Source organism: Corvus cornix, chromosome 3 (assembly GCF_000738735.6).
Source record: "Corvus cornix cornix isolate S_Up_H32 chromosome 3, ASM73873v5, whole genome shotgun sequence".
Taxonomy (NCBI): Eukaryota; Metazoa; Chordata; class Aves; order Passeriformes; family Corvidae; genus Corvus; species Corvus cornix.
This window is the reverse complement of record NC_047056.1, coordinates 58,977,503-58,991,156: the sequence shown is the minus strand read 5'-3', so window position 1 is coordinate 58,991,156 and position 13,654 is coordinate 58,977,503. Positions and strand designations below refer to the sequence as shown.

At 42.7% G+C, this 13,654-nt stretch overlaps 1 protein-coding gene across 7 annotated transcripts in view; it reads right to left on the bottom strand.

Annotated features, from left to right (window-relative positions):
* STX7 (syntaxin 7) overlaps positions 1-12,465 on the bottom strand; it is a 32,127-nt gene extending 19,662 nt beyond the window's left edge. The window contains exons 1-3 of one of the 7 annotated variants that reach the window (XM_039569392.1): positions 12,380-12,465; positions 8,875-9,098; positions 5,818-5,958 (exon numbers count right to left, since the gene is read on the bottom strand). In XM_039569392.1, the coding sequence (XP_039425326.1) occupies positions 5,818-5,899 (82 nt within the window). In that variant the 5' untranslated portion in view covers positions 5,900-5,958; positions 8,875-9,098; positions 12,380-12,465. Of the gene's footprint in view, positions 1-5,817; positions 5,959-8,874; positions 9,099-11,590; positions 11,694-11,933; positions 12,137-12,328 lie in introns of those variants that run through there. The other 6 variants (XM_039569393.1, XM_010401563.4, XM_019290502.2 and 3 more) reach the window with 6 other exon arrangements.
* Positions 12,466-13,654: the final 1,189 nt, after the last annotated feature.

Sequence of the window (13,654 nt, the reverse complement as noted above, 5' to 3'; positions counted from 1 at the left end):
AATACCACCGTTAGAAGTCTCAACAAGCTCTACTGGAAGCCTGTTTTCTCCAGAACCACACCTGTAAAAAACCACACTTTATAGACAAAACAGAATTTTGTTTCATACAGGCTCTGATTTCAACACCTCAGCGACTTCATTTACTTTTCACGTGCCCTTCTGTGTTCTTCTTTAGCCAAGACTAATCATGCGAACCTGCTGGTGTTACAAACATAGTGACAGATACAGCTTTTCACTAATGTTTTGGTCTTTTTAGATGAACAGTTTAACTACCTAGTGGGCTTAAACCACAACATAAAGGCATCTATCCAAAGTCTTAATATTTTTCAGGGTTTATGATTTTCTACAGTTAAAGTTACAGGCAAAGTCATATGATCTAATTCAACTCCCATTTTAACACCATTCAGTGAGAATAGTAGCTTATACAAAACCTGAGATGCAAAAGAAATTGAGCAAAAGTGTTCTCACAGGACAGGTATCACATGACAGAGGGATCTCTGCTGGCTTAAGCTGACCTTCCAGGAATGTGCTGTATATGAACTGATGCTTGTGCTGCCTTAACAAACAGCAAAGGAAGTCAGCAGAAAGCAGAAGTCCCTATGAGAAAGTCCGTCCAGCCATATGTGGATTGTGGCTACTGAATTTTATTTTATTTTACTTTTATTATCTTGCAGCATGCAGACAATGTGTTTGTTGAGCTGGGCTGATCTTTAGTCTGCATGAGCAAGTCAAACACTCTATCACTGACCCACCTTGACAATACTGAGCAAGGGTAGATTATGCCATTCTTACTGGCTTTGCAACCAACTCTGCACAAAATACTGACAAAACCTGGAGGAGTTGGGAAGTGAAGGAAGGTCTGGGGAGGGAAGGAATATGAATACATTACTTCAGTTAGCGTAGGTTCTCTAACTGCTTGACTACTGTTTGCAAACCAAAAAAGAAAGTGTTTTATTACAAAATGTTTTAAACCTCAAGACTGGGTGTATTTTACCAATATCAGGCTTAGGTCTGTGTTCCCGAGCAAAAGGCAGCATTCTAAACAGCTTCTAAATGGACACCTCCCAAAGCCCAGCTCAAGATGCCAGTGGAGACTTGATAGTTACATATCCAGCCTGCACAATTCTCACTTTTCTTCAGGGACTCCTCCAAGTAACATATTTGGTAGCTACAAATAAAATATTAACTAAAAAGCAAAACAAAGGCATACTAGCCTGCTTCCTCAATGACCCACACACAGCAGAGTGATTTAAGAAGTGTGTGGGGGAAGGAAAAAGCATAGCTGGCTACTTCTTGCACAGTTCCTGACAGAGACATGCGTCAAATCTTTCCAGCTGAGCAGAAGAGGCACCTACTCCTTTAAGTACATCCTTCCTACATTTATAACTGTGGAGTTGTTCCTGTAGAGGAATGCAACTCTCATTTTTCTCCCTCTTGGGAACACCTTTTTAAATAAAATGCCTTCCCTCTTTTAGCCACACACAAATCAATTCTTAAATTTCTTTAAAGAATCAATTCTTTAAAATGCAGAAAATGGACAGATTTCAAAGAACTGCTCCCCCTCATCTTCAGTTGTGAGAAGTCTGAAAATTACGTATTTTAAAGCCTTTAAATGAGGCTTTTTGTTTGTTTTGTTTAATCTACTTTCATCTTTCCACTTGTTGGAAGATCAGATCTATATAATTGTATGCCCTTCCAAAAGAGATGGAGGTAAAAAAAAAAAAAAAAAGAAAAAACCCAATTACATATGGATTCAATGTGCTTGTCCTCCTAGGCATATCCCAGTAGGGTAAATGAACTTGCCTGATAGAAACAGATTTGTAAGCAGGCAGGATTTGTTTTGTCCCAGAGAAATATACTTTGCTAGCTCATCTTGTATCTGTGCATCACACTCATTGTCTATCCAGTTGCTGTAAACGAGTGACCAAGAGGAAATATTTCAAGGAAATATTGAAGGAACGCATTTAGATTTGTCTCAAGTTAATAGCAGCTGCCATTAAGCTGCCGCATAAGTGAGAGTGCAACCTATGAAACCCAGTTCTAGAACAACTGCTCCTTCAGTAAACACTGATTAAACCACCTTGATAATAGGTTCTCTGTCTGCAAAGGCCAGACAGGTTGGAGCTTTACACCCTACATATATTCTTCCACATTCTCATTCTTCATATTCAGAAAATTAGGAACAAACCTCAACCACTTTTAAATGCATTGGACTTTTAAAATATGAAATGTAGGTCACCTAGATTTTATAATCTGATATAAGACAGGCCTGGAATGAGAATTACAGTTACTTTGGGCTAGAATTCAGACAGACTATCAAACCTTAATCATTACCTGTGTTCTAGCAAGACAGAAATTCAGCAGCTGCCCAAGTCTAGCTCATTATACACATCTTTGTCTTTATTATTTAAATCTGAAGTTCCCTTAGCTGTTTGCAGATCTGCTTCTCATCACTGTTAACACAGACCCGAAACCAAATCAGCAAGGCATGGCTTGCAGGCATCACTGACCTCACCGAGGTTCAGCACACAACACTGCAGCTCATCTGAGCACATGTGATTCAGACTCCCCAGACTTCAGAACACTGCTCAGAGTCACATGGATATGCTAAAAACTCTAAGAGTGGGTTTGAGAGCCTAACTCTCCCTCTCCTGCCTGAGGCCTGCCGCTCTCTTCGGATGTCAATAGCAGCCTTAAATTTTGCAACTCCAGCTTCTCAGTGAAACAGTTGTAACAAAAGTAAGAGAAATACCCCACAGACTAGTTCCCTAAATCTCAGCTTGGAGATGTTGCTGATAAAACATGGGTTTCAGGCTGAGGAAAGCAGGCTCTATTCTCTAGATGTTGTTAAGTGATGCTATAATCACTTATTTCTGCAGAAATGCTGAAAATGTGAAAGAAAGCACAGATCCTTCTCTAAAGAACAGCTGAAAGAAGCTTCTATACACAGAATGCTCTGGGATTCAGGATCTCAAACACAGGCGGGTGTAAGAGAACTCACAGTACAGACAGCAGCATATGCTGCTTCCCATTAGCTAGTTCAATTTCAATCTTCAAGGTCCTAAAAAGGAGTCACCAACACCCCCTCCTCCAAAGAGACTCAAACAGCCCACTACAGATAGCACTTAGTGCAGTAGTTGAACAAAGGTTTGTAGAAGGCAGAAGTGATTTACAGCTCTCAACAAATCTTCAACAAAACAGTCAACTACATGATTGGATCAACAGATAAAAAAATCTGTCCTTCAAAGTTAAAAGGCTAACCAAGATGTTACCAAACACAAACCTAGGTCCTTCCATTAACACAGAACAACCCAAACCAGAAAGAATACTATCTTGCAACTGCTATAATTATTGAAGTAGTGTGTTAAACCAGCATAGAGAGGAGCTTTCCTAGACAATCACTAACAGTGGGCTACATGAACTAGGAAAGAAGGGAGGGTATTAATACAACAGCATCCATGCATTATGAAGTGTGAGTTACTCAATATACGTATTTTATCTTGAAACAGATCAGATTTATTACTTGGAAGGTATGTAATATTTCAGCCTTGAAGAAATGTTACAGCAAAGATTGTTGTTCTCACCCATGCTACTTCCTATAAACTCTGGTGTATTATGAAACCTTGGCAGCATGGTGTTATCTAATATAGGAAGTTCTTCTGTATTTCTCCAACAAGTTAAAGGGCCAGCTTGTAGCTAGAAAGGCCAGTTTCCTTTCACCTAATCTGTATCTCATCTGCATCTCTGTAGTAGTGTTCCCACTTTGCTTGCATGTCAGCAGAAGTGTAAATTAGTCCTGAAACAGTCTGGTGATCTGAAATGAAATTCTCTTCCTCTATTAATTTCACTCTGAAAACCAGAGTATCTACACACCTCCAGAAGAATTCAAATGTGTTGACACCTCTCACAAATGCTTAGCAAAATCAAGTCAACTGCTTAGATGGAAAACCATGCATTTAGGGTCAAGAGTCCTCTGTCTCTCCCCGTTCCTCCCTAACCAAGATCATAAATTGCAGTCTAAGAGACATGTTCAGCATCTGACTAGCACTATAGGTGCCTAAGCTTGCATGTTTCTGCCCATTCAACCTGGAAGCTCCTGCAGCTCACACATTCCAATAGAAAGCTGGACAGGTATTACACATGGGAAATAAAAAAGTTACAAAAAAGGTACATAAGCCCTTAGAGACCTCAGTTCAGGAAGCACATTCAGTATGTCCATAGGATCCAGATTCTCATAAAATCTAACAGAGAATGGACTGCAAGAGTAATTGAGTGGTTACAGTTCAGTCAGATCTACAGAAGAGCAAGGGCGTGAACCCAGCTGTGTACCTACCAGAACTAGGAAAGTGCTTGGCTGGAGCTTTTCAGGGCAAAGCTCTTGTTTCTGAAGCCATGCAGCAGTGGCGCTAGGAGACATTTGGACTTGGGTCTTGGAAAGGCAGTAGAACCTGTTGCTCAGACTTTAGCAACATAAATTTCAAAATACAAAAGACAGCAGGATTGTAGATAACTGTTCTGGCATATCTCCTAGCTATGCATGGACAGCTTGCTGTTCACGTGCCTTGGGGAGGAGACACACAGCAGAAGAGACGGAAGGGTAAAGATGAGATTAAGGAATCACTAAGTCCAGCACAAGACAGTTAATTATGTTCAGCAGCCTTCACAATACTCCAGTTTCAAGCACTGACTTCACTTTATGTTTTCACCTGACAAAAACCCCTTATTTTTTACATCTTGGAGCCTCAGTGTCTGTCACAGGTTGGCAGTTGCCTCTGGAAGACCAAGTTAGAAACCGTCAGACCGAATGAATTCACTGAGTAGATTTTAGGAATTAAAGCATAAGGACTTTTACAGAGTTGGTTTGTTAATTTTGGGTTGTGGAAACACAGCCCTGATGTACAGAAACTTTTCAATAAGGCAAAATTGCAATTTTTGTTCCTGTCCGTTGACATCTTAAGAAATTCTTTCTGGAAGAAAATACAAAATGTAACTGAAAAAATAGGAAAAAAACCAATCTGTGCCACTAATCTGTGCTACAAATACCAACTTCTAGAACTTGCCTTGTAAACAAAAATCAAAATTTGATAAAAACTGACATATTTTACTGATCAGAATTCATTTTAAGTTTTAACATTAAAATACTCATTTCTGCATGCACTCTGCATCCTGCACAACATAAAACACACATACCAAAACCAGCCACATGTTGTTCATGACTACCTCCCTTCTGATGAACCATACATTTTGCATAATTTGTGAATCAAGTTGTATTTGCTTCATACACACACAAAAATAAAATGGAAAATGGAGGAAAAGAGAAAAAGGACTGAAAATCCCAGCAGCCTAACTAACCTCTAACTTGAATACCTCAGTTAGGCGGCTAAAAAAAACAGGTGGCATGAAACTACATACTGGTATATTAAAACTTGCAGAATCTTTTTTACATATCTAAGACATACGCCCAAGGGGAAGCTGCAAGGCCACAGCTTCTGTCTCTGCTAAACAATTCAAGCTTCAGTGAATACTTGATGCAAACCTTGCTCAGTAAACACCTCAACCTACCATCTTAAGGTGCCCCTTAACTGGCCAGGACAAAACTGGTGAATACAGAGTGACACTATCTGTACTTGCTGTGGCAGATCACTGCTGACCATACACATGAAGGAAGGACTGCACACACTGGATGGGGCGCCACAAATCTGCCAAATGAGTAGGGAAGTCAGAGTGAATTCCCATGGATCAAGCTGAGAAACTCACCTTGAATGGGGGCACCCCATTACTAAAATTTTACACAAAACATGCACAAATGCAACTTACAGCATTGTGTGATCTTCTGGATGTTAGAAGTTATGCGTTGGGCTAGCTGATTAGGATCCCCAAAACCCGGTCCGTACGACATGGCTGAGTAGATGTGCTGTCAAGGTCATCCACAACAGGAGAAAGTCAGATAGTCTCTACCTACAGAAAACAATAGTTATGTTTTGGTCATTGGTTTATAAAGGTCTTCATCATCTTAAAGAAGAATACATGGGAAAAGATTAAAGAAAATTCCATACACTAATGTTTATCCTCTCCAAAAGCACTGTACTTCAAGGATGGAGTTTATTCTTTGTCAAACTTCTTATGTATTTTCCCCACCATAATCAAAGACAGAGTATAATTTTAATTTGTTGCCATTCCAGAAAAAAAAAAGCTGTATATTTAATCTGAAAATGCCAAACCCTCTAAAGAATTATATCCCAAACCAATTATATTGTTATTTACATACCATGTATCACCCATCCCACCAATACAATCCAGCATATGTAACCACTGAAAAAAAATCCCAGCAGGTATCACACAAGACATCAGAAAGAAGGCAGCACTCTCTAAACATCAATCATTTGTATCAACTTCAGTTTTAGTTTAACCCAGTATCACATAAGTTCTATGAATTACTACTTTATCCTGTTTCAGCTACTGTGTTTGTCAATATGAATTAATTTTTCAACAGTTTAGATATTCAAACACATTTTTAGGGGTGTTTTTCCATCCATACAGATCAAATTTCAGCACAAGTTCATGTGCTCATATTCTAAATTGAAATTAAGAAGACATAGATCGCAATACCTGTGCAAATCAAAGCTGGAGTTTATCTGCTCTGCAGTGAGAATGCAGAATAATCAAGCACACACACGTACAACACAATCCCACAATTTCCTCCAGGCTGTTGTCTCCTGCACATCACCCTCACAGGCTGAACATTTTAAGTCCCCCACATTTCCACTGTTCAACCCAAACCATGTGCCTTCCAAGCAATGTCCTCTTCTCCTGGCCTGTCAGCTTCTGGTTAAGAGACACTGCTAAAACTCAGTTTCAGGTATAGAGAAAAAGAAAGCACATTTAATGTGTGAAAAGAAGGAAATGAAAAGGCCAACTGCTTTGTCAAGTATGACAGCAGCTGTGCTACAATTTGCAAACTCAAGTCCTTACGAACGTTTTTTTAAATACAAGCATTTAACAGCCCCTTTTGCCAAATATGATTTCCTTTCACCTTTGGAAACGCCTGTATTAATACAGGCAGCAGTACCCTGGTTGTTTTAAAACATGACTGTTTTCATACCTCTGTAATATGAAATGGTCTCTAGTGGAGCCAAGACACTGTACTGGTCCCGACATCGTACATCCCTCCCAAACTTCACCAGGGATGTAACTACAGAGGTCAGGCCTACCACTGCTGCCCTGCAGGTGACATCACCTGTGCCACATGAACAAGCTGCTGCTATCATGAAGACAAACCCTGCATGATTTTGAAATGGCTGCTTCACTATGATCCCAAACCCTGCTTCAGACCCTGAGGTATCCCCCAGTAATGAACAACCTGACTGCAGACAAGCCAACAGGGAGTGTATTTGCACTCTTCTACTTGCTGCACTATCGCCCGCGAGTCATGCTAGCTGTCTGCAGTGTCGTTTCCTGTCTTTGTCTGTACCACATGCAGATTCAAGTTATTTTGACTAAAGTCTGAAGTCAGCCAGCCAGCCAGCCTAAATCCCACTTATCTGGGCCAAGGCTGGCATTACAACCCTTGATTTTTTTGGAAACTCCAGGCAACATTGCACTGAATTTGTATTGTAAGACCAAACCCATGAAAACTTTACAGCAAATTAATGGCTCTATACCTTGGTGCATTGACTAAGCAAGGAAATCTACCAGTTCAGTGAAAAATACAATCATTGGCATAGAATCCAAAGAAACCACCTAAAAACTAAGTTTGAAAAAGATTTCTCAGAACTGCTGACAGGTTTTTCTTAAAAGTTATGGCTATTTCTAGACACCTTAGTAGCATGCTAACTACAATGCTACTGACTAAAAAACTTTTTAGTTAAATATTATAGTTAATGTTAAAAGTTAAACATATGTTTAATGTTAAAGTTAAAATGCCGCTGCTAAGGAGAAGAGATGGCAAAAGACCAAGTTACCTTGTGTAGAACTAACTGAAATAGTATTTCATGACTGCTTTTTCTCCTTTTGTTATTTGTATTCACCAGACAGCTCCCCGAAACACTGTTCTCAGGAACATCTTTACAATCTAGAGATACACACCAAATATTGCTAACTGTAAGTATCTTTAAACAAGTTACACTCCAGGACACTGACAAATGTACAGATTGTTCCACACATAAGACTTAAGAATTTTTCAACTTTCTACTACAGCCAAATGCAACAGATAATGAGATGTTCAGATGACAGACTGCAAAGTCCACAGGATATAGTTCAGCTTTTCATCTGCACATGTAGATCTCTCTAACTGTTGACAGAATTCTTTGTACCAACTCACATACTTAAGAACTGAGATTTATAGTAAATTTGTAGGACAGCCATGTAAATTCACAGCTGATTTACTCCATGCACATTCTTCTGCTAACAATGCTATTCCTAAGTATTTTAATAATACAGGCTGGTGACAGAGTAAGCAACTGGCATAGGGAACAGACAGACAGAGAGGTAAGAGGACAGCCATCAGCTGTCATCACCTCCCAATCTTTGCCACACTTTCTCCTTCTAGTTCTCACAGCAACACGGGCATCTCAACCAGATGAGCACCCTACTTCCACTCACATCCCCTTCACTTGTTAGTGCTGAGTTACTCAAGCTCCTCTGAAAACACAGACAAGCTGAGCCCTTGGAAAGTCAACTGCTAATGACCTAGACAAGGTCAGGGTTTCAACCACCAGGAAAAAAACAGGCATGCACCAAGCACTTCCTTCCATCCAGGGTGATAGGAGCATTCATCAAGACACTGAATTTCCATAGAAATTTCCCCTTTTCACTTTCACAGCATTTAACTACTCTGTTGTGACGTATTTTGGTATTACTGGCTGCACAACTTACAAAACAGGGAAGTTAAAAGCCTGCTGCAGTTGCGGGAAGTACACTTTGCCTTCAAACTGGGATGGAGCTGCACTTGTGGTAGTCTTCAGTTCCTCTAAAAGTTTCAGTCAGGTGTGAGTTTCTGATTATTTTATCTTCTGCTGAACGTCTCTGCCTCTGAATGCGAGTACACCTAGTGGCAATTCAGCTTGTCAAGCTACTGAAGAAAGTCCAAGGAACTGAGTCTACGGGCACAAATGAAATGAAAAATCAGAACATTTCATTAATATGAACTGAAGCAGGACCTCACTGTACATTGAGGCTTAAAGAATTCAAATGACTGCTACATATTTTTCACAATTTCTGCATTAACTGGTTCCTACATCATACGGTCATTCCAGACCAAAACAAAAAATGAACCTTAGTATCAACATATTTTCTAGAAAGGTGTTTGTCAGGCATAAGAAAAAATCCACTTTTCCATTGGCTATGAACGTAGAGACAGGAAAGTGGGTACTCCTACATCTACACAGCTCCCCAGTGTCATTCCTGAAAGCTCCATCAGGATAAAAGGAAGCGGTATGACAAGCACTGCACATGTCAGATCTCACAGCAGTCACCCGAATATCTTGCAGGCTCCAGTCAGCTACAGTTAATAAGCACCTAATCTATTTTGTATTTTCTCATTTAGATATCCAAAGAATCCTCCTTCTCCCAGAAATCTAGCCCATACACATTAGGATAAGAACCCTTAAGCAATAGTTTTACTGTCTGAGCAATGTTATAGCATCAGGACCTAGAAATGTTTACATGGACCCTTAACTTTCAGAAAACAAAAAGTACATACTGCATTTCATAGAACACTTGAAAATTTAAATCTGATCTGAATTTAAATCTGATTTTATGCCTTTAAGTATCCAGAAACAAATCATGGGGCTTTCCTTATGGGATTTTTTCTCCTAAATAAAAGTCACAGTAACAAAGCTTCTCCTAAACAGTATGTGGCTTCCTTTATAAACTACTGCCGCTCTCAAAAAAAAAAAAAAAAAGAAGTGCAAAATCCTTCAAGCAGGGTGAAAACACAGGCAAAAGTGATGAACTGCTGAAAGACTTGGGGAAAAATTTCAGCAAGTCTCAATGATAGCTGCATAAAAGATAAGGACCTCCTGCTACAGCACCTGAGGGATTCTCATAACTGACTCATAGCAACTGACTTAGCAAGATACAGGTGAGCATTAAAGGTGAGCATTAAATCTGTCATTATTTTTGTTAGTGGATGAGGGAGGATTTTTTTCTGGACTTATGTCTTTTTTTCCTTTATACTTAAGATAAAATATTTAGAGACTGATATTACATTTACCAGTTTGTGCTTTTACAGCTCCTAATGTGCTGAAATCCTGGTCCACAGGCAGGCTCTAGGCCCCCATAATACAAAACTGACTGTGGAGCATAACAAATATGCAAACACAGTAGCAGTAAAATTAAATTCTTCTTGCTTTCTTAAAAGAAAAGTTTCCAGATTTTTTTTTTAATCCTCTACTTTCAGGTAGAAGTCAAACTTAAATCCATATAGGGTAGGAAAAAGCAAGAAAAGTTTATTTAAAACTGCATCAACACTAACATAAGACCTGTCAAAGGGTAACTTCCTATCCACTCTGCACAATTCTCTCAGCCTTGTCACATTACTGATGCTGAAACCTACCAAAACCAAGCTTACATCGTCTAACAGCTCTACATTTGGGGTTTTTGGAAATAATTATTAGATTGTGTCACCGGTCAGTGTTTTATTTTTCCTAAAAATGATTCTGTTGAACAAAGATGCAATTTAAAGCAGTGACATTTTAACTGCTCGGCATGAAAAACTAAATCACAGAAGCTCGAAATTCTATTAGGCCTAATGCATCACCAACGCTTAGCACATATGGATAAAAATTAACATGCTTACAATTGTCTGATTCATTCACACTGATATTTATGATGAACTAGGTGAAGGAAGCGCATAGCTTTCACAAGCCTAAGAGAACATATTACTGCTTGGCAAAATGCCTTAAGTAAGAGAATTATGTTCCCTAGGAGCTCACAAGGCATTTAAAGGCCTTACAATGAAGCAGGAACAGGAAAATGAACACTGGGAACTGGAACTGTTGGGGAAGAGAGGGAATGGGAAGTCTGAAAATGGACCTGAGACGACCATTTCAAAGTGCCCAGTTTCTTGTGCTGCTGGTAGGCAAACAACATCTCATGGGAAAAAGAAGACGGATGAGAAGCCCAACATATGTGGTGCGCTAGATATTCTCACTCAATTCTCCCTCATGGTAGCTTGTTCACATTGAACCAAGTGCTCAGATCAAGCGCACCGAGTGAAAAGTTACCTTTGCACAAAATCTGATTGCAATGGATGCCGAGCCTCTCTGAGGCCTATCAGGGTGCTAATGACTACACACAGCTCATGGTCTCTTTTCTTCTCCTCTTCCAAGAGTTTCACTTCAGTGTAAGCCACCAAGAAGAGTGCTACCTCATATTCTTCCATAACACTACGGAAGGCGTCTTCATGAAGCAAACGCAGATACAGCTCATAACAATGCCACCATTCAGCACCACTTTCTTCTAATTTTGACATATTTTAACTCTCTTTTTGGTCCCCTTTTCCTTCTTTTCTATTAAGAGCAATTGCACAACCCCCAAGCTCCAAGCAGAAGGGCTGCACTGCCGGCAAAACACAAGCCTGGATAATCACCTGACAGGAGGGTTCCAGTCGCCCTGCTGGCACAGCCCACTGCCTTTGAACGGCTTGCGGAGGGGATCACAGCACAGGAGCACATTGCTTCTGGCAAAGTATCCTGGGATTTTATCACTGGGCTTCTCCAATTAAGATGTAGTGCCCTGCACTGTATGCAAAGCGGAGTGAAACCTTCCACTGAATTGCTGAGTTTGAAGAAGCGCCCATTCCTGATGCGGCGGCGAGCGATTCACCAGGAAAACAGCGATAACGCCGGGCCGGGGGCCGGCGCGCCAGGCCCGGGCTCGCTATTTACATCGGCCGCTTTTATAATGTCCCCCCCTCCCGCTGACATGCTCACCTCGGACGTGGAACAGCAAGGGGAGCACTTCCACAAGGCGGGGGTGCCTGTCCTACCCTACAGTTCCACACCAGCTGCTGTAAAACACTCGCTGTAGGCCCCGACTCTCCCCCGAGAGCATCGCCGAGCCCAAAGCCCTGGCACCGGGGCTGTCACAGGGAAGGGTGCGGGGAAAGGGGCTGGTGCTGGCACGACCGACCGCGCTCCAACACCGCGCTCCCCTCGCGGCCGCGGCTCCGGCCCCGGCCCCCGCCTCGCCCGCAGCCGCCCCGCTCGCCCCACGGCCGGGCACGGGGGGGGGGCCCCGGCGAGGCCCTTCCCGTCGCCCTCTGAAAGGCTCCCTGCGCCTGGCAGCCCCTTCCCGGCTGGCCGGACACCGCCCTGGTCACCCCCACCTGCAGCGGGCAACACCCCCGGCGCCTCGGCGGAGCTCCCGCAGCTCTTACCCGGCCCCGGCGAGCCCGCTCCCAGGGGTGCGGCGGGGGCGGGGGCGGTGCAGGGCGTGGAGGGGCGGGCCGGGCCCGGACCTGCCCGCCCCGCCGTGACGGGAGAGGTGGGGGAAGGCGCGGCCCCGCCCCGCCCGGGCGGCTGCGAGAGCGGGGCCGGGCGGTCTCTGACGGGCGGCTCCGCCCGGGCCTGCGGGGAAACACCGCTGCTGACGGACCCCGGGGGCTCCGAGGGGAGCGGGGCAACCCCGGCAGCCGCAGCCGTGTGCGAATGGAAAAAGTGGGGGTGAAGGGTGGGGAGAGTGTCATTTAGGGAAAAGATGCTGTTGCATCCGCCAGCAAGGGGAAAACATGGGCAAGGATACAATATTACAGTGAAAAATACGACGTTACTATGCTGATAGCCTGCTTTGCCAGCCTTGCCTTCAGCTTGGGTCAGTTCTTCTCTAAATGGGAATGGACAAGTCAAAGAAAATGAGTGGGAAACTGTAGATCTCTTCAAAGGTGCCTTTACATGCAGAGATACACAATATACAGCTGGGAGAGGGGCCAAGCGATGCCAGGAGCACGAGAAATGAAGGATGCGTTCTCACCGCTGCCGGTACCGGGCTCGGGGGACAAGGAGGATGGGGTGCCCGCGGCAGCGGGGCTCATCCTGGCCCAGCTCCCTGGGAAGTGACAGGTGAGCCTCCAGGCTGCCTGCACGGCATTTGGGTCATTTCTGCGTCCTCCTTGCTTCTTCAAAGGGACAATGACAGGGCCAAATGCTCCCCAGAGCCCCGGGGCTGAGCCGCTTCATATATCTGCAGAATACCCCCATGCGCATTAAATACCACAGAGCAAACAGCCCGCAGCACCCGATTGCTGGGAATGCCACCTCCTCCACATAGCCCAGGCTCGCCTGAGGAAGAGCTGCAGAAATTGGGAAGTGCAAGTCTAATTCTGCTTCGTCATAGACCTTGGTCGTTGCTAAGATTTAGAAACAGCTAAAACAGTGAAAAACTTACTAGGCATCCTAACCCAATAATAATAGAGAAGTCTAATAAACTGCAAACAGAATGGAGCAAAGTTAAAGGCCTGAAATAGGCAAGACTACTCTTTACTTTACATGGGTGGTTCTTCCTGGGTCTCAAAGCACGCTGAAAGGAGAGACAACATAGACTCCGAGACTTATACACCTACATGGAGTTCTTATGTTAATTGATGGTTGGAAATGTCATTTTCTCACTTTCATTAATTAAAGTTACTAAGGAAAAAAGCCATTCTGATATGCCT